The sequence below is a fragment of the Vulpes vulpes genome, chromosome 8 (assembly GCF_048418805.1).
Source record: "Vulpes vulpes isolate BD-2025 chromosome 8, VulVul3, whole genome shotgun sequence".
Lineage (NCBI taxonomy): Eukaryota > Metazoa > Chordata > Mammalia > Carnivora > Canidae > Vulpes > Vulpes vulpes.
The window spans coordinates 22,876,519-22,898,503 of NC_132787.1; the positions used below are offsets into that span (position 1 = coordinate 22,876,519).

General features: G+C 33.9%; 1 protein-coding gene across 48 annotated transcripts in view; it reads left to right on the forward strand.

Annotated features, from left to right (window-relative positions):
- Nucleotides 1-21,985, forward strand: part of SOX5 (SRY-box transcription factor 5) — a 995,306-nt gene that overhangs the window by 638,836 nt on the left and 334,485 nt on the right. For 25 of the 48 annotated variants that reach the window (XM_072765770.1, XM_072765774.1, XM_072765759.1 and 22 more), the window contains one exon: nucleotides 9,898-10,024. In XM_072765770.1, coding sequence (XP_072621871.1) covers nucleotides 9,899-10,024 — 126 coding nt within the window. In that variant the 5' untranslated portion in view covers nucleotide 9,898. Of the gene's footprint in view, nucleotides 1-9,897; nucleotides 10,130-21,985 lie in introns of all 48 variants that reach the window. The other 23 variants (XM_072765744.1, XM_072765748.1, XM_072765737.1 and 20 more) reach the window with 1 other exon arrangement.

The following is a 21,985-nucleotide window of genomic DNA, read 5'->3' on the forward strand; positions in this document are numbered from 1 at the left end:
GTAAATTCAAATTATATTTCAGAACAGAATAATTTATTATTTGTGTAGCTGTAGCTCAAAACTACTTTTGTTTTTAGATTTCAATGTTATGACAAGTTTTGTTTATGAATACTAGTAGAAATAAGTTTCTACTCTGGTGAAGTGTATACTAAAATCACAAGGGAGTCTAGCCTTATTTATTACTCTATGTTGTCCGTTTTTATATTTCTATGAAATCTGTGTTTCTACTTCCATTTATAGTTTATGCCAGGACCTGATGAACTTGTTCATGATTCTAAATAACAATATAATGAATGAGGTCATTGTATGTGGGAAGCAAAGGGTATAGAAGTAAAGAGATTGGCATGTTCTGTATCAGAAACTCATGGCAAAAAAAAAAAAAAGAAGAAAAAAAGAAAGAAGGAAAGAAAGAAAGAAAGAAAGAAAAGAAAGAAAGAAAGAAGAAAAGAAAGAAAGATAGAAACTCATGGCAAAGAGGATTTATAGATAAGAGAAAAAAATTATACAGGTTTGAAAGATTGCACGTTTACCACAAATAAAATTTCAACTTAAAAGACTTCTCAAAAAAAAAAAAAAAGGTTTCTCAATATTATATATGACAGACTTGGTTATTAAATTCACATATAATGTTCACAAATTAAACACAAAGTTGATTCTTAGAAGGAAAATAAAGATGTAAGAGGGAAGAAGAAAGAGTAAACCATAAAATATAAATAATAATAATTGAAATTCATAGATAAGAGTAACAAAAATATTTTTTCTTTCATAAAGTGATATGCTAATTTTGTGTAATTCTGCGTTTATAAACCACTCAAGAAGTGTTGGTCATTTCACCCATTTCGATCAAAACCTGTCTATTCAAAGCTAAATGTCTATGTTTATTTCCATTATTAGATGAGTAACATTCTACTGTGGGAATATCTTTGATAAACAGTAGAGTTTAATTCCTAATATTGATTAGCTTTCTCACAACAACTTTAATTACATAAGAGGCCAGACAAGTAAATGTAAAAGTCTTGTATAAATAGTCTTATTACTAGAAAAACTTGAGGTTCCTAACTTCTAGAAAAGTAGTATAATCTGTGAGTATGAAGGACTGACCATTTTTTAAAATATATTATTTATTTATTTATTCATGAGAGACACACAGAGAGAGTCAGAGACATAGCCAGAGGGAGAAGCAGGCTCCCTGCAGGGCGCCTGATATAGGACTTGATCCCAGGACCCTGGGATCACGAACTGAGCTGAAGGCAGATGCTCAATAACTGAGCCTCTCAGGTGCCCCAGGACTGATAATTTTTATTTTATTTTTTAATACCCCGTATTTATTGTTCCCTTAAGATTCATCCTTTCAAATATTTTCTGTCATTTTAAAAATGCATTCTGCTATGCTTAAAATTTAACATGAGAGAGTAAATACTAAAAACAAGTATTTAGGAGAGCAATTAATGGAAGTTATAAATTAAATAAATGTCATGGTCCAGAATTTTAAAAGTTCATATTGAGAATGTTGACTTTTATAGAATTGTTTAAAGAATAATTAGGCTGCTTCGCTTATCACTTTGACTTCTCTGTCTTTTTGCTAATCCTTTTTATACACTGCTCCCCCAAAGTAGGATGGACTGTAAGATTTCCTCCCCCTTGCTCTATTTTTTTCCAGTTTTTCCCTTGGAGAGACAATTCTGGGCTTGAGCTGCTGCCTATTATAGTGCAAACACCAAATAGTGTAACAAAAGATATTTAACCACCTTTTGACTCAGTTTCCTATTTTATAAAACAAGGAGAATAAATATATTGTCAATGAGAAATAATTACAATTATTGGTTAACTCTCTATTTGTGTTTAAAGAGAATACTGCCTTAGTTACTTCTATGAGAGTTTGCATTCTCTGATAACCTGCTATTTCTTTTTTTAAAATCCTACAATCAACAAAGATTTCTTTCTAAAACTGAATTTCATATTTTCCTCCAGATTGGCTTTTCATTCTAATTTTTATGTTTTTCTTATTAGCAGTATTCTCTAAATTATACAGTCTAGTAATCTCTGTATCTTTGATGTATCACACTTAATCGTTCTTTTTTGGTTCCCACCCTCCACATTCTAGCATTACTAATTTCTGAGGGTTTTTCTTTCTAAAGTACAATTTTGTTGATGGTGTTACTCTGTGGCTTACAAACCATCACCAGCAACCTTCTGCCTTGGTTTCAATTTCAAATTATGCTTTAGCTATTTAAAAGTGATGGGATTTAACTGGAATCTCTGTCATCTGGCCCCTGCCTTTCATCCTTATCTGCATTCACTCCTCCTAAAATCTCCCGCTTTAACTAAACCACTCTACCCACCATCCCGTATAATTCTATAAATTTCTTTAATTTGTTAATGTCATTTTTCCTGTCGGGAATCCTCACTTCTTCTCTGTGTCTCTTGACATCGGATCCATCCTTCATTACCCTGTTGAATTCTTGTAATTTGTAGGAAGCATTCTCTTATTATTTTAGTGAGACATCATCTTTCTATTATCTGTCTCCCCTAGTACTCACATTTATAAAAAGTCATTTACCTTAAAATATTATTTATTGATTTCTTAATTACATTGTTATCTGCAGGCACATGGTAGTCTTTCAATAAATGTTTTTCCATTAATGAATGAATGGTTGAGTGGGTATATGACTTCTATTTCCATCTAGACTGTACTTCCTTAACGGTGAACCAGAAGGGTCTTCATATCTAAGTTACCTGTTTCCTTCATAACATAAAGATAAATTGCCTGGCACAAAATAGACACTCATGCAATTCATTTATTTATTCATAGAAGAATACACTGTGTACCAAGTATGTGCTAGGAATTGTGCTGCCATATAATTAATTGTATCTCATTCATCATAGAGGGAGAAAAACACAACACAATTTGGAAAGGCCTTTATCATACAGTCATATCTTCAGCATTAATCTTGGAAAAATCAGGTGAAATGGTCACAGATAGTCCTGTACTTACTGAAATCTTATTGAGTGTAAGACATGCTGTATATCCTGGGGAATTCAAGAAATTTATAAAATTATATTCTTGCTTTTCGAGTGTCTGTGTTCTAGTTTTATACACTGTGTATTAAGAAGAAAAGGAAAAAAAGCTATTGAATGAATGCCACAGGTTATACTGATGTTTAGTTTTTAGTGGACTAATAATAAAAGTTGATGATGTAGTTTGAGGTGGAGTTAAGTCACTTCATCTGTGATGCTATGGGAAGACTGTGGAAAAATTGGAATTTGCTCTTTATAGATTTTGTGTGTGTGTGTGTGTTTGTGATTTTCATACATAACTGCAAACCTTAAAAGAAATAATATCACAATTCCAGAAGAATAACCAGTAGAAGGCACTGCTTCCTAGGACTTTATCTCTGAATTAGTCAGTCAAAGGTTAAAATACTTAGAGAAAGAAAGAAACTTTAAAGCGGAAACTATTTCATAAGGAAAGCAATTCCTATTCTAAGTTTTCCATTTTATGTTTGTTCCATATATAAGTTCTTTTCACTTTGCATATGCTTTCATTTTATAGAATTGCATCAAAGAACATATTCTAAAGCAGTAAATAGGTGATTCCTTTAATAGGTCAGATAGTAATTAACTACGTAACACTCTTTCATAAAGTTCCCTCATGTTTATAGTTTTTTTACATACACATTTGAAAAATAAGATTTTTATGAATATTTTAAAAACTTAATTTAACCAGGTATACCAATTCTTTTACATAGAAATTATTTAAAAGGATGCTATTAGCACAGAGCTGGATTTCCTTTTTTTTTTCTGACAATATTAAGACATTTTCTAAGCATGCTTGCCATGTAAGACTAGATCTTAACAACTACTCATGATTAGAATACTAAGAGAGTTGTTGGTTTTAGATGGTAGCTTTCACATAATGGGTATTTGTTGAAAAACAACTGTCTTCAGAAAGCATTATAAGTCCTGGGAATGTAGCTGTGAACAAAAATAAAGTCTGCCCTCTTGGATCTTATAGTGGGAGAGACAGATAATAAAGAAATATGTCATAGGAACAAGGTGCTAAAAAGAGCAAGGAGGTGCTGGTTTAGGAGGAGCAACCAAGGAAGGCTTCACTGGGAAATGATGTTGACACTAAATGAAGTGACAGATGAGGCAAGGGTGTATCTGGGTTAGGAAGGTTTCAGATTGAGATAATGCCAACTGTGAAAGAAATAAGTGTGCCCTGTGCATTAGTTTCCTATTGCTGTCCTAACAATTAACAAAAGTTTAGTGGTTTAAACAATACAATTGTATTCACTTATAGTTCTGGAGGTCAGAAGTCTTGTAATCAAGGTGTTGGCAGAGCTCATTCCTCCTAGAGGTTTTAGGGGAGAATCTGTTTCATCATTTTTTGTTTGGCTTCTAGAGGCCACCTTTATTTCTTGGCTCATGGAACCATTTCATCGATTTTCAAAGCAAGTTACATTGTATGGTTCAGTCTCTCTCTCTGACTCTAATCCTCCTGCCTCCCCTCTTTATAGGAACCTTTATGATGACTTTGTTCTCACCTAGAATATCCAAAATAATCTCCTCATATCAAGATCCTTAACTTAATTACATCCGCAAAGTCCCTTTTTGCCTTGTAAAGTAACATATTCACAAGCTTCGGGGATCACAGTTTAGACAACTTGAGTAAGGAGCATTATTCTGATGAGTGCAAATGGCTTGCAACCTTGACTATGCATTAGAATCACCTGGGAGCTTTAAAAAATTCTGATACTCCGTCTCCACTCCAGAACCAATAATATTAGAATGTCTGGCAGTGGGACTCAGGCAGCAGCATTTTTTAAACCTCTCCATATAATTCTAGTTTGCAGCCAAGGTTGAGAACCAATGGTTTAGTAGATATTGCAGTCTCGTACCATTTACCCTACCCCTAAGTTTGTGTACATGTCTGAGTACAATTGGGGACATCCTACTTACATAGTGATGACAGTGCACACAGAGAGCCCATAGCCAATAGTCGAGAATTTCAGGAGCTTTAAAATTACTTTCACATGTGGACTAGAGTGGAATGATTGTGCATATTGCTATATGGACAAGTAAAGGGAAAGTGACTCCATGTAAAAGCAAGTTGCCCCTTATAAGTGAAGCTGTTTCTTATCTATTCCATGACTGTAACTCAGCAAGTCCAGGAATGTTATAGACTAAAGATAGCATTCAGTTTATATTCCTCAATGTCCCTTTTTACTAAGTAAGCTTGAAAGTTAAATTTATATTGTACTTTCTAAGACTATCTCTGCATCTTTACTTGTATCACTACTTCCTGCACGAAATTCTCTCTTCATTTATCCCAGGTTTTCCATTTGACTTTCTTCTCCCCCACCCTGCCCAAATTCAGTTGGTTAATCATTCCCAGAAGTATTCCAGGATCTCCCAGTCCTCATGAAGGTGTTCAGCTGTAGCATCATTTGGCCATTAACCTGAACTTTCTTTCATTATTATTTATCAGAGTCTTCTCAACCACTACATTGCTCTTTAAAGCAGAGAATTTGAATTGCACATTTTTTATCCCCACTAGGTAAGTGTCTTGCACATAGCAAGTGATGAGTAAATGATTGTTGATGATTTGAAAGTTCAAATTAGATGTTTTTGCCCTGGAATTAGACATCAGTTCTTTCAAGAACATTTTCTTGTCCACACACAAAACTGAGTTAAGGATTCTATTATATCATCATAACTCCACAGGTTAGTTTCACACTGGATTATATTTGTCTGTCTCAAGTCATATTCTTTGAAGTCTGAGTTTTCTTCATTGGCAAGTCTAGCACCTACCACAGGAGTGACAAATTTCGTCTCTGTATGAATACATAAGAGCATGCTCCAACCTGGATCCTCAGACTATTCCAAGGCATCCTTGCACTGAAGCACAGCATGTTGTGTAAGCAAGTGCAGGAATTGGAACCCTGTGTATCCCAGATAAACAATATATGGAAAGTTGCAGTGACTTCTTTTTCTTTTAATTATATATCTTCCAATATTATTCTTTTTCAAGAAGTTAAAACAACTGTTAATATGCATGGATAGAACAGAATTTCAACATACATGAAGCAAACATTGACAGAAAGTAGGATGTTCCCATTCCAATGGTAGAAAATTTTTCAATAGTAAGAATTTTTTTTCATGCAATTCAAAATATGTCTCAAAACAAATGAAAAGGAAAACAAAATATTCCAAAGCCTATAGGATGTAGCAAAAGCAGATGTTAGAGTGGAATTCATTCTATAAATGTCTGTCTTAAGAAAAAAGTTTCAGGGGCGCCTGGGTGGCTCAGTTGGTTGAGCGTCTTGTCTTTGGCTCAGGCCATAATCCCAGGGTCCTGAGATGGAGCCCTGCATAGGGCTCCTTGCTTAGCAGAGAGCCTGATTTTCTCTTTCCCTCTGCAGCTCTCCCTGCTTGTGCGGTCTCTCGCTCTCTCTCTGTCAAATAAATAAAATCTTTTTTTTTTTAAAGAAAAAACTTTGAATAAACATTATACCACAAGGAACTAGAAAAAGGAGAAATTTAGCTGAAGTTTAGTAGAGGAAAGAAATAACAAAGAAAAATCAGAAACGAATAAAATAGAGACCAGAATAAACAGTAAGATAATTTTGAAAGTACTTTTTTTTTTAAATTAATGAACTTTCTTCTGTCCAAAATGAAACTGTTTGGTAGATGAGCAAAAACTCAAGAATTAACATTATTGGTGATTTGTTATCAATATTTTTAGAAGTACTATGAGTCAGACTAAATATCGAGCAGATTGATAGCTCCCTACAAAATTTAAGTATTTGCCTTTTCTTTTCTGACTTTGGTAGCCTATTTTTGAACTGTGAGCATTTTTATTACAATACTTTTTTTTTTAATCTTTAAGACCTCTTTTACCTGAATTTTATAAAAATATTCTCAACTCCACCACATTAAGAACATTCTGTAAGTGTCTGAAAATGGAATTGAAATAAGCATGAAATATAGAATTATTTAGGATCAGGTGCCTTCTGGCAGTACCACCTCTTCATGTCATGTTTAGTGTTTTAGAACTTAGGTTTTTTGCTCTATAGTATGATATATATATAGACTGTTTATCCAGAGGTATAGAAAGATAATTTAGATATTGAAATGACTAGATGTTTTGAGAAGGGTAGCTGCATCTTTACTACTTACCATATCTACCTATATCTTGTTTGGACTTTCAGTTTTCATAATCATTATTAATAATGTTATTAATAAAGTAGAAATCAGCAAAAAGGTCCTACTTCCAGAAGGTCATAGAACTGCATTAACTTAGGGACATCTGGGTGGCTCAATGGTTAAGTGTCTGCCTTTGGCTCAGGGCGTGATCCTGGCTCAAGTCCCATGTCGGGCTCCCTGCATGGAGCTTGCTTCTCCCTCTGCCTCTCTCTCTGTGTCTCTCATTAATAAATAAATAAAATCTTGAAAAAGAAAAAGAACTGAATTACCTTAGAAAAGGCCAGCTGATCTAGCTTTCTGCTTTAATAACCCAGAGACTAGCTTTTGCCAATAGCCTGGAGTTTTTGGACGGTAAGAGACTTATTGTACATAAGACCGAGGTAGATACCGGAATGCCAATTTATTAATTTTATCAACTGTGATAATGCCTACACAGATCATAAATACTATGGCTTGTATAATAAATGCATCATCTCCTTATAGTCAAACTACATGTAAAACAAGAAATAATTAAAGGTCCTTTTATTGATTTATTCTCACAAATCACTTCACAAAGTCTTTAAATATTTCAAATCTGTTCTGTCAGCCCATTTTCTACATGGCAATCATAAGTTTGCTTAGAGAGCATGGAAGCAGAGCAGTTAAAGCTAATATACTAGTGCTTAGAGTTATTACATAGAGTTTAATTTTTCAATTTGGTGATAGGTGTGGTATTGCCAATGACATTAGAACTATCCTAGCTTCATTCCCTTACTTCCTTTCTCCATACTTAAGAGTATACTTGGAGTAAACCTTAGTAATGAGATCAGAAAAACTGAAGATCCCTGAAATGTGATGGCCTGGTCTACTTCTCCTTTAGACAGTGCTTCCTTGGTAGCCACCAACATTCCCTCCTCTTTTTCTGTTCTTCAGCTGATCATGATTTCCTGCTATTAGTGTTTCCTCTTCACATTTGCTAATACATTGGATCAGTTTATTGTTAATTATGACTGGCTAAGGAGCATTTCTCTTATCAGGAGATTTTGTATTTCATGTTGATTTTATGGTTTAAATCTTAAAAAGTAATCTGCTTTCCTCATCTTATAGTTTTTTGATTTTTTGATTTTGGGTTTTTTGTGGGGGAGAGGGTAGGTAACATTGCAGTTTTAAAGTTTTAAACAGCATCTATTGCTTACTGAGTGTCTACTCTGTACTAAATGCTCTACAGGTTATTTTTCATATGGTACACAGTTTATTCTCAAAGAGCATTACAAGTAGATATTATATCTTCCTTGAAAGATGAATAAATTGGGATAGATTAAAGCTAAGTCTCACAGCTAGCATGTAGCAGAATCAGTACTTTAATCCATGTTTGTCTGATTCCAAGGCCCTTAGTTTTTTCTACTGTGCTATTATTTCTTAATTGAATATCTTCAGTACTCAAATACACTGTTCTTTTGAAACTTCTCACAGTAAGAAAGTATTATTGAGCAATGATTATAGACATCTCTTCAGTAGTAAATTTCAAATGAAAAAATCAGTAATATATATATGAAAGATGTGGTGTGGCAGTTAATGCTTTCCTGCCTTCTCTCCCACTGGTCTAGAATAAGAATGGATGATTCTGTAAACACTCTTTGTTTGTGGAGCAAAAATAACAACTTTCTCAAGGTCAGATCAAGTTGCAAATACAAGAGAGTTTTTTTTTAATTAAAAAATTTAACTCTATACTGTTTCTGTATAAAACTTGTAATGAAAGGAAAGGGAACACTCTATTTAACCAAGAATATTTGCCAGATATTTTTAACCTCTGACAGTATTCTTAGACTCAAATACAAAAAAAAAAAAAGTGTTTATTTTTTAATTGTCTATAAGTATTTCCTTATAGGCATTAGCTCATTAAAACAAAATTATCTTTCTTTGATTTTTCCCTCTTACTTTAGGTATTCTAAGGGGCAGACAACTCTGAGAATCCACATCTAAATCTTTTGTAGAATTATGGAAATGAAAACTGAAATATTTTTATATTTTCACTTTTTTTAACCACTTTGCCTATTTGATATTAGAAATACATGGAGAGGTGAGAAAAGAACAATTCTCAAATGTTTTAAGATTCACAGCAATTGTAACATTTATTCAGTCCTTAATAAGCTTTAAACACATATCAAACTTTTTGTCATGGAGTCTAGGTTTACTTATAACCAATATTTCTACATTTCATAATAATCATACTTTTAATCAAATGCAAATTTGCTATAATGGTAGTCATTCCTTTATTTTGTTTATTTTTAATGCAAGAAATTTTAGTTCTTCCTTCTTTTAACTGCCAATAGTATTTGCTATTCATAGATGTTCTGTCTTCAATAAGGTCTATCAAAGTGTAAAACTAGATGGGTATTTTTCTTCCCTTTAAAATGGAATGGTCTTTCATTATGCAGTGTTCTTAGGTGAATTCTCTTGTTTAAGAAGCCAGAATACAAGAGAGTGCTATATTAGTGTATTATTCTCACAACAAACAAGCACTGTTCTGTTGCTACCTGCTTGGCCATTGTTTCTGATTGTGTGCGCTTTGCAGTGGTATTTGGATGGTTTCCTGCTCTCTGCCAGCACAAAAAGGCATTTCTGTTACAATGGCCCCTAACCACACAATGACGGCATTAAGGATTTATGTGGAGGTTTCATTATTTTCTCCTCTTTTGTTCCTTCCAGGATGTCTTCCAAGCGACCAGCCTCTCCGTATGGGGAAGCAGATGGAGAGGTAGCCATGGTGACAAGCAGACAGAAAGTGGAAGAAGAGGAGAGTGACGGGCTCCCAGCCTTTCACCTTCCCTTGCATGTGAGTTTTCCCAACAAGCCTCACTCTGAGGAATTTCAGCCAGTTTCTCTGCTGACGCAAGAGACTTGTGGCCATAGGACTCCCACTTCTCAGCACAATACAATGGTAGGTTTCTCATGGTCTCTTGTGCCTACACTCACTTTTTGACCAGTCTACTCCTCTCATAGTTTGGCTTCAGTCCTTTGCTTTATAATTATCATCTACTTAACAGCCAGACACAAGATTCACTCCTAACATCTCAGAGTTCTTTATAAGTAGATTCCAGTAAGAAGGACATGATGTGCTATTTTTTCTTTCTTCCTTTCTTTTTTTTTTTCTTTTGGTTTTCAAGAATTTTGCTTTTGAGACACAATTTTATTAGAAGAAAAAAACATATACATATAAGAATAATGTTTAAGTAGCACATTTAAAGTTAGTCAGCATGACAGTTAGATGTCATAGTATTTACAATAAAAGGTTTTTCCAGATAGAGTTACAACATACTTTGAACATCTTCACCACAATAAATCAATGTTTTTCAATTTTTTGCTTTCCCAGATTGGATTCTAGTACTCCTTACAGTGCAGGAATATTATAGGAGAATATATTTCATAGAAGCTATAGTTTTTAATGTGACTGCTGTACTTTCTAACTCAGTCTCATTCATGCTGTTGTTTTGATAGTTCAGTAATTACCTAGTGCATCCTATTCCAGAATTTGGAACTCAGGATAATTTATCTGCCCCTTTATCCTGGGGTCTGGATCACTGCAGAAGATTAGGCAACTGGTTTCACAGATGAGAGGGAAGAAGCAGCATAGCATCTTTGGCTGAAGCTTAAAAGCACAGATACACACACACGTACCAATAAGGCTTTTAGGAACTTAAATACTCAGAACCAGCATGTTGGCAAGGTAGCACAGCACTTACCCCAGTAAAGCCACACTTGCCTTTTCAACATGGTTGCTTGGGTACAAGTCATGGTTTGTGACCTCCTCTTCCACTTCATGGATGGCGGGGCCATTAATTTGAACCAGATTATACCAAGAGAACTATGTTTCCTCATACATTCTCATATTTTGAAGACAACGCTAATTACGTGAAATGCTTTTTTTTTTTGCTTTCCCTAGAAAAGTATTACATATCATAAATGTGCTTGCTATTGAAATATGCCCACTTATTTATGTTATTGTACTATATATATGTATATATATATATATATAATTGAATCAAGAAGAAAAATCAGAGATAGCCTAATAAAAGTGAGATGGATGCTATTTTTTATCACTCACATTAGGCTTAAATACCCTTTCAACATTTTAAGCCTCATAGGTCAGAATTTCAATAGGTGTAATACTATGTGCCAACACTTTCCCCTCAGGGATAGTATTTCGACTAACACTATGTAACACTTATATAGATGTGCTATTTTAATCACATTGCGTGTATTAACTCATGTAACCTTCACAATAATATAGTGAGATATTATTATTATTCTCATTTTATAAATGAGAAAACTGAGGCACAAAGAGGTGAATAATTTGCTTCAAATCATAGCTGATACAGAGGAGAACCAGGGGTGTTTACCCCGACATTCTGGCTTTGGAGTCCATGCTTATAAACATTATAAGCTCTTCGTAAGAGCACATGCATATTATATTCTTTGATTATCTCTTTGTTGGCAAGCTTAATCATACTATCCATAATTCATACTTTTTTTTTCTACTGTGAGTCCATATTATTTATGTGCAATGATTCAGCTTTTTTGGGCTCATTTCATAAAGGTGAGGAAAAGAAATGGGGAAAATGGTAGTATACAATTCAACAGGATAAGGAGATCATACCCTCCATTTCATCACTGCTAATGCCTCCTCTCTCTCAGTATTTTGATGATAAACTTCTCTTAGGGAGTGCTTCTTGGTTTGGTTTTCCTGTGACACCACTCTAAGTCTAAACACACAAATTTGAAGGAGTAGGAATAAATAGTTATAACTAGGAGAATATCACAGAGATAAAGGAGATATTATTTTAAGGATACTTTGCGAAAGGGTATAGCAAAAGTATATTAAATTACATTCTGTAGTAGGCATGAGGGGATCCTTTGATGTAGGATGTTAGTGAAAATGAAACTACTTTGTAAGGAAGACTTTAGTTCAACTAGATACAAACTATGAATTGCTTACTCTGTACCGAGTTTTTTGTTATTGTTGGGCACTGTGGAAATAGATTGAATAAAACACAACTCCTTCCCTCAAACAACTTTATCTAGAGCAGCAGTTCTTAGGGTCTGTGGGATCTCCTGAAAATGAATGGAGAATTCTGTATTATGCATACACGTGAGTAAGACTATGGTTTTCATCAGATTCTTAGACAGATCTGAGGATACAAATGGTTTTAGTTAGTTTTAATGACATGCTGACACTCTCTTATATATGTCCAACTGGTTTCTAAGTTTGTTTTCTGCCTGAAATGTTTCTTGATTCCATTAACTTTTCATCTTTTGAGTAGGCAGTTAGAAAAGTCTTTAATATGATCTCAAATTTTTAGCTTCTCTTCTCTCCCCTCTTTCTTCAATATCCACTAGATTTGTTTCCCTGACAATTGAGTTGGATTGTTTGCCCCACTTTGGAAATTAAGTGTGTCTTTGTTTCATATAAGAGTTTGTCTAAAACTCTTTGTCTTAGCATAAAACTCTGTATAGAGTAGGACTAAACTATGGCTTTGTCTTCTCTTCTGTCATTTCTCCCATGGACCCATTATCCTTGTCATGCCAAGTTTTTTTAATATGTTCAGAAACATGCCAGGTGACCTTGGATGACACAGCTTTATTCTTTCTACCTGGAATCACTCTTTTCATATTTCACCTTCCTGGTGAATTGCATTTCTTCCAAAAGACTGAGTTCAGGGCAGCCAGGGTGGTTCAGTGGTTTAACGCCACCTTCGGCCCAGGGTGTGATCCTGGACCCGGGATCAAGTCCCACATCAGATTCCCTGCATGGAACCTGCTTCTCCCTCTGCCTGTGTCTCACCTCTCTCTCTCTCTTTCTCTGTGTCTCTCATGAATAAATAAATAAAATCTTAAAAAAAAAAAAAGACTGAGTTCAAAAATTACTTCTTTTTGGATGGTTTTACTGACTTGCCAAAGCAGAACGGTTGCTGCATTTTTTTTTATCCATTGTATTTGTTTATATCTTTTCTCACTGCCTGCATTATGATTTGTATGTTTGTATGTCTGCTTTTCTGTGCACTGTATTTCTCCTTGAAGGCAGAGTCATATATATGTGTGTGTGTGTGTGTGTGTGTGTGTGTGTATAATTATAAAGTATTTTTATTATAATTGCATTATAATAAATTTTATATTTTTACATAATAAAATATATAATATGTAATAATAAATACATAAAAATAACATAAGAATAGTTATATAATATATATTTGTGTTTCTGATACTGAGCTTATAATAGACACTCAATATATGATCATTGATTAAATGGCAGATCATTTGGATACTTAAATAGTAAATATGTTTTTGGCAAAGTTGTTAAGATACTATTCATGATAAACATGCTGACTTCTAGAAATTTGAGAACTAAGGTAGGATCTACTAATGTATATTCAGAAATCAGAAAATATGTCATAATAGCCATGATATATTCATTTGTTAAGCTGACTGATATATTTTATTAATTTATCAAAATGATTTAATTGTTATTCAAGAATTGTTATTCAAGACAAATACATTATACTTTTTCTAAGTAGTAGGCAATTGTAATGTTCACTTAAACAGAAACTTTTATTTCAGTAGGAAGGTATATTTCCTATTTTTTCTCTGTTCAGTATTTTTGAAAACAGAGCAATGTTTCATGGTTTCCATATCATAGAGTTCAATTTAAGGGGGACAAAACAGGTTTCTAGATTTCATTGCCTATCTATCTATGTGTGACATTCATACTCTATTCTTAAATTAAAAAAAGGATGAGAGGTCCACATTTTATATTGCCAATATAGTTTAGAGACAAAGTAAAACTGATGAGTAATCCCTGTAAGGCTGTCTTGAAGTTACAGAGAGAGATGTCTTAGTATAACATTTAAGTTGGAAAATATTTTCTGAGATAAAAGTTCTGTACATTTCAAAACTGTTGCCATATAAGGATTTTGAGGAATCAGGGTTGTTTGTTCATATGCAGGGGATGCAGTTGTTTGGAATAGGGTCAGATTAAGATGTAATTCTTCCCTTCTGAACTTGTGTTTATTGCCTTAATATTTTGGAGAAATAAATTAAGTGCCTTACTAAAAGCAAGTACCTTACTCCCATCAGCTATACTGCCATGAATACTACAAGTCTATGAATGCTGGGAATGGTTTGTTCATTATTCAGAGACATTGTAGATCAACTGTCATAAGCTGATTTTACATATATGTAAATAATAATAAATAATAAATATATATAAATAAATAATAAATATATGTAATATATATTTATATATTTTTAAGTTGTCAGATTTCCAATCAATACAAGTTTGAGACATAAGTACTTTAAATATGAAAAAAGACTGATTCTATGGTTTTCTTCTCTGAAGCTCTCATAACCTTGCCAAGCAATTAATGGCAAATTTTGATTTCCATGTAATCCTCATAAAAGTGGCAAGGTTGGAAAGTCTGATTCTGACAGGAGGGGAAAGGCAGTTTGGGGCTTTATTTTTACTGAAGATCAGATCTACCCTTCCTGTCCCCTTCCCCCCTTTTTAAACATTGGTTTGGAGACTGTCACTTTAGAGTTTCAGAGACAGGCAAGAATCACTATAATTTCTGGCTCATTTTTAATAATAGTCCTGATACAGATGAATTTATTTCATGATGCAAAGAACTATTGAAAACATATCCTCATGTCAATCAATGTGATTATATATGAGCACCAGAAGGGAATAGAGTGAATCTGAAGAGAAATCAAATGGCAGCATCAGAGGCAGCCAAGGGACTCTATAGTCGCCATTTTGGTACTGATTTTCTGTCTGGTTGCATACTACTTCTGCTGGCTAGATTGTTGCTCCAGTGTCAAATGTGTTGTGAAATGAAAGGCTTGACCACCTGTGGTTACTGAATAGTCAGTTCATTCTTTCTTTCTTTCTTTCTTTCTTTTCTTTCTTTCTTTCTTTTTTCACAGAAGGTATATTCATCTCAGACAAACTCTCTTTGACTTCTTAAAATCCTCTTCAGTTGAATGAATTGTTTTGTATAACTATAGAGTGACTACCTCCCAACATTGATTTTTAAAATATATAATTATTTATTTTAACAGTATAGTATTCTTTTTGTAAAAAAATATATTTTATTTATTTATTCATGAGATACACAGAGAGGCAGAGACACAGGCAGAGAGAGAAGCAGGCTCCCTATTGGGAGCCCGATGTGGGACCCCATCCTGGGACTCCAGGATCACACCCTGGGCCGAAGGCAGGCACTCAAACTGCTGAGCCATCAGGGATCCCAACAGTATAGTATTCTTATTAAAAAATAATTTGAGTTGCCCACTTAAAGATAGCTGTATTTCGTATGACATAAATACTATGTTTGTGTATAATTTTTTAACACTTAAAGATCCATTGGATTTGGAAATACACTTTAATATATTTTAGTATTTCATTTAATGTTTATACATATAATATTTTCCTGGAATTGTTAAAAAAAAACAACCTCTGGATACATAGTATTTTGGACTTAATGATTTGATTTATCCTAATGTAAATATATTTAAACATTGCAGAGACACTAGTTATCATAAAGCAACATTCAAGGTGAGTCAGTTTCTTCTTGATGTCCATCAAAAGAAGACAAAGGTGTCTTTTTAAATTGTTTCTTCTGTAGAAGTTGGACGTATAGCTGGGAACCAAGTATAACATTATAGCAAGGCTCCAATATATAAAATCCAGCCTTAAACAGTGAAGGGATTCATAAAATGCATCTCAGAGACAGGCTTTTACTTGTTCAGATTCACTGTCAATCCCTGGGATTCTTTATTTACCCCCAAATAATTTTAATTGCTATATTATAGCTGTGTCTCGAAATATTCTTTATATAAACTTTGCTTATAACCTAATAGTTATTTGTAATGTATTTTCAATGTTTGACCAGGATAATGTTCTGTATAAAGTACTGTTCAGATAATGTACAAAAGAAAAAAGAAAAATGTATGTGTTATTTAAAAATCACAGAATAGGACCTTAATTATGGTATGGTGAAGATTCCTATTTCTATATAGTAGTTTTGTAAGCTTTTAAATTCCTGGTTACCTTTGTACATCAAACTTAGCATAAGTTATTGTGATGGTATAATGCATACTGTTGTTAACACCAGTGCCATTATTGTGCCAGTTGTAATAATGAGAATTTCATTGTTTAGGGAGAGCAGTCTCCTACACTCTAGACAAAAGTGTAATTACTTTTGAACGATGTGGAATGTGCTCAGTTTAATAGCATGGAGAATAGATTCAGAAAGATTCAGATAAAGTAAGCTTGGAAGCCATATGTGCAGTGTGGCAGTATAAAATTATGATAGTAGGCAGTATAATTCTACACACACATACCCGATTTCACACAGTTTATCTATAAACTGTTGTTTCTGTAAGAGATAGGCTTGCTTATCTGAACAAGGCCAATTCAATTGAAACAAGGTGAAAATGGTGACAAGTTTACATTTGTTTTTTATGGTAAATTGATGTTTATCATACAATGAAATTACATTGTTACAAACATTATTCTGTAAATGTTGTCAGAAAATACCACACAAAGCTGTTTATCTAGATATAATCCAAGGTTTGTGTTTGAATGTAAGTGGCTCAATCTTTATACTCGCATTGTTTCTGACAATTACCCCCAGGGCTACCAGGAATGAGGACATGTGAAAAACAATCAGTTGGGGTTCATCAAAGCCACTGGATAGGTTGTTCAGTAGATCATGTTGTCCTGTTGCCTCACAGTTCCATTCCTTTTGGTGGGGGGAGGGTTGAATATCAAGTGGAAAAAAACCTTGATTCACATGATGTCCACAGTATTTGAAGTACTACTGTTGAGTTTAAAGTTAACTGGGCCTTGAGAAATTAAGGAATGTACTCTCCCATGGGGGCGGGGGAATACATACTATGTGGGAGTTGTGAGCTACTTCAGGATACTTGATGAAGGTCTGTTGTTAGCATCCCCACAAAGTGCTATGCAGTGATAGGTAAATAAACAAGACCTTCTAAAGCTGTGGTAATGGGGGTAAATGTGTTTGCCTAAGAAGATTTGTCATAATGAATGTAATGACTTTCCTTTAATAGGGAGCGTGTGGAAAGATTCAACCAAATATATACAATGAATACCTATTAGCATAGATTTAGAAAGGTATAAGACCTCTTCCTTCTTGTAAGTTTTTGTATAGAATGGAGATAAGATGAGCACAAAATTGCCATCATTTTATAAAAATATCAGAACTCGATACAGGCTAACAAGTGTGAAGGAGATTCACAGTTGAAAGATATCTCATTTGTGGCAATCAAAAAGACATCAATTTGAAATTGCTTCCACAAAAAAATTAGATTCAAAAGATACTAAAAAATGTATATGCACATTGGATAAATTATCATGGGTGCAAGGTCTTCAGTTTATACTGGAGTGTAATTTTGCTTTTGTCACAACTTTTCCCCCAGAAGAAATAACTAAGAAAGAAGAGAAAGTTAAACAAAAACAAAACAAAAAACTCAAGACAAAGCATACTCTAAAGATCTAATATAAAATGTGGGCAAGTTAGTGAAATACATATCTCACATTAATAGGAATACAAACAAATACTTTAGTTATTGGAGTTTTAAATGTTTCCTTTCTTTGTCTGAGTGACCACCTTGAATGAAATGGAAAAAATGATGAAATACTTGGCTAGGATATTGGAAACAGCAAGGACATGAAGAAGCAGTGCTGGAAACTTACTCAAATGGTGTTCCTAATTTTGTGGAATGGATAGGTGTCCGTCTTTATCTCATTTGCTATTCTTGGACCTGCATGATAGAATCATTTGTATTTGGAAGTTATAAATAATGCAGAGTTTGGGGACCAACATTAATTTTGTATCTTAAATGTTTTGTTTTCAATTCTTCGGCATTTTCTTCCTTTGATTCTTTTCCTTGTTTGCTCCTCTTTTTTCCTTTCTTTCAATTTGCTTCTATCAGAAAACACATTCTTAATGGGTTCTCTTGTGGATCTCAATGGAGCCATTATCAGGAAAGAAGACAGGGTTGGAGAATCAGCAGCATTGTGCTCTGATATATACTTCCTTCTTATTTACATACACTGCCTCCTGGGGGCTTGCCAAACTTCCTGCCATAAGCCTAGGTTTCTCTTGCTGTATGTGATTAATAAAGGTCAGATTGGTTCTATAATAAAACTTTTACTGTCTTTTAATTAGTTCTTCACCAAACTATGTGGCACATATATTCAGAAATCGTGTTCTTTTACTTTTCTTTCATGATCCAGTCTTGATAGTAAATTATAATTTTATATTTAATGTACTTACTGGTACATAAAAAGACTTGGTTCTGAAATCATTTTTTTGAAATTGTGCTTACCATTGAATCATAGCTTCTATATTTTAAATTATTTGACAGCTTCTGTCACTATTTTTAATCAGTTCTTGATTATTGGGGGATTTTTTTTGTCTTCATATTTCTCTCCTAAAATGGAGATTTTATAGATTGGTAAAAATAAGAATTGAAGAATGGAGATTATTTACATAACTAGGAACTGTCACTGTATTACCTTTAACATGAGTGATAATAGCAACAAGTTTGTCATTATTTCTTATTTTGTAATTGTAAAGGGCCATCACCTAAGGGAATCCAAAAGAAATAAGAATTTTGCAGTGTTGGTACCTGAATTCTAGGAACTAGAATTAAATCTACAAGGCTAGATAACTCAGTTGCCAATGGGATCTCAAAATATTTAAAATAATATACCATATTCCCTCTTGGCTGTATCAGTTAGAGATAACTATCCACTGTACCTAAAAAGAGAGAAATTATATTTGTATAGCGGTTTCTCTAAAAAGCACAAACACTGGCACTTAATTTGGGTCTTAAGCAAGTGAAGTCATAAAAAAAAATAACGTAAGGAAGTATTGGGTTTTCTTTCTAATTACTTTTCCCTCACATATTTTGGCAATCAGACTCATACACCTTTCTTTTTATAAGTACAGATAAACACAAATACCTGGATTTGAGAGGGGGGGGTGGGTTTAAAAAAAAATAGAAAGGAATTCAATAGTATAGAAAATCTAATCAGAAGATGCGGTGAGCACTTTGAATAGAAACGATTCCTTAAGAAATGTCAAACTGAATTAAAAATGAACACTATTTAAGCCACATTAGGTGCATTTAAAAGCATTAAGTGTGTTTAAATTCTTTACTTCATCCACAAGGTCTGAGATGCCCATGATTTGTACTGGCATTAAAGCTGTCATTAAACTGAAATCATGAGATGCCTGGGTGGCTCAGTGGTTAAGCTCCTGCCTTCAGCTCAGGGCGTGATCCTGGAGTCCTGGGATCGAGTCCCACATCGGGCTCCCTGTATGAGGCCTGCTTCTCCCTCTGCCTATGTCTCTGCCTCTCTCTCTCTCTCTCTCTCTCTCTCTCTCTCTGTGTGTGTGTGTGTGTCTGTCATGAATAAATAAATAAAATCTTTAAAATTAATAATTAATTAATTAATTTAAAAAACTGAACTCATGACAGTATTTTAATATGTAGCCAGTTTTGATCCTTTTGTGCCCTTTTCCCCCATGTTTTCTTTTAGAAAGTAAATGTTATGTTTTTTTCTAGACTCTGTTGTCTAGAGGAGAAAGCCGAAAATTCTTTGTTTCTTGAAATGGGAAATAAATGTAAAGCTAACTTAAATTTACAGTTATAATCAATTCCTTTAGTTACATATCTTCCTTATACAAAGGCAAATGCTTTTTACAATTTTCCCATAGCCAGTTTTTAGGAATGATCCTTGTGAGCAGATGAGGTGCGAATGTAAGGAGAGCAGCCTTGGGCAGCTCTGTGACACTGACATCACATGATAAAGTCAATGAACACAAGTGACTGGATTTTGTGTCTTATTTAGTCAAGGCTGCTTCTGTGGCAGCAGAGCAAACAATGTTATCATTATATAGAGAAGCAGTGTTTACTCCAGTGTCTCTTCTTAGCTCTTAAAAATCCAGCCTGTGTCGAGATAAAACAGTTAATCTTGTTGGTCGATAACCCTAAATGAGAGAATGATATTCTAAGGGTGAATAAAAAATTTTAAATGGAGGTAGAATATTAAAAAAAAGGAGCATAAATACAAAAGTGCAATTAAGGAGCTCTTTATTTATCTATGTGTATCAAATATGTTCCATGTAAAAGTCAAAACCTATATTAATGAGTAACAAAAAACAGGTTATAATAACTTATAGCATATTAAGGCTTAATAACTTGCTAAGCCTGGTAACCATCTCTGCTGCCACTACCGGACTCTTCCCTCTGTGTAAACATAGATCTGGAGAGGGAGAGATTGTTGGGTCGTTACCAGTATCCATCTTTAGGCTTTGTGGCAGTGGCTGGCATGCTTTGCACACCAGAGACACTGGAGTCAGAAAACATGCTTCTTGTGTATCTGAGATTTTGATTTCCCCAGGGTCATCAGAAGAATATAAGAAGCAACTCTGAAGCTTGTGTGAATATATCTTATAGCCTAGCTATAGTCTGATAAGTTGCAGCTCAAATATAGGAGATTTCAAATAGTCAGTGCTCTTTGGAATATGATATCTAATAATTAAACATGGGAATATGTAATATTTCAATCTTTCCTATGTACCAGCCACCCTACATTTTCATTATCTCAGCCAATTTTATGTCAACCCAGTGAGTTCAACAACTGTGATTATCCCCAGTTTACAGATGGAAAACAGTCTTGGATAAAGTAATTTGCCTAATAAGTAAGTGATAGAGTTTGGATTCATGACTTTGGAAGCCCAAGCACTTAATAACTGTGCTTACTGCCTCTTCACTCATACACTTAAACATTAAAATCATTTTTATAGTTTATTGGAATAGATCATTTTAAAAGTCTTTAGAAACACATGTGAGGAATTCAGATAGAACCATTGTCGCTTGAGTATTATACCTTAACTCAGAGACCTCTTGAATTTTTTTTTTATCTTTTTAACTGGCTTCAAATGGACCAAGAGATTTAACTATTTCAAAATGGGTGCTAGAAGTTCTGTATAGCCTGTTGGGCAATATATGGTATTTTAAAGGATTACTAGCTGAACCTTTCACATAAAGATTAGTATTAATTTGTGCTCTGACTATAAGACTGTTGGCATAGTGTAGTGGTATAGCACATGGCACTAGTGACAAAAGTACTGACTAAATGCCAAGTTCCGCTGTTTAAAATCTTACAGCATTTGGCAGTTATGGAAATGTTCTGTGCCTTATTTTTGCCATCTGTAAAATGGGGATTAGTTGGAATAACATCTGAGTGTTACGTTTAAAGAAGTCAGTCTACGTGAAGTACTCTGGTGCCTGGGATATAGCAGAAACTTAGTAAATATTAGTTATTAGTTAAGTGAGTGCCTAAAGACATGTTTAAGTTCTATGATCTAGGAGGGAAATGACACATTGTATTAAATATCAGATGCTTTTTATTCTTACAAATTTGGGGTAATCTACGAAAAATCTAAAGCTAAGGAAAAATACTTTTGAAGTAAGTCCAAGGGAAATCTCAACTCTTCTTCTTAAAAGGGTTTTTCTTTTATCTTTAACTATTACAAAAGGACATCATTATCAATCTGAGATACTCTCAGTCAGATATTTATGACAGATTCAATTATCATCAATAGTGTTCATTGACAGCCAAATTTTTACTTAATGTTATTAAGACTGTTCACCAACAGCAACTAACACCACCACTGCCGCCGCAAGAAAAATCTACTTAAGT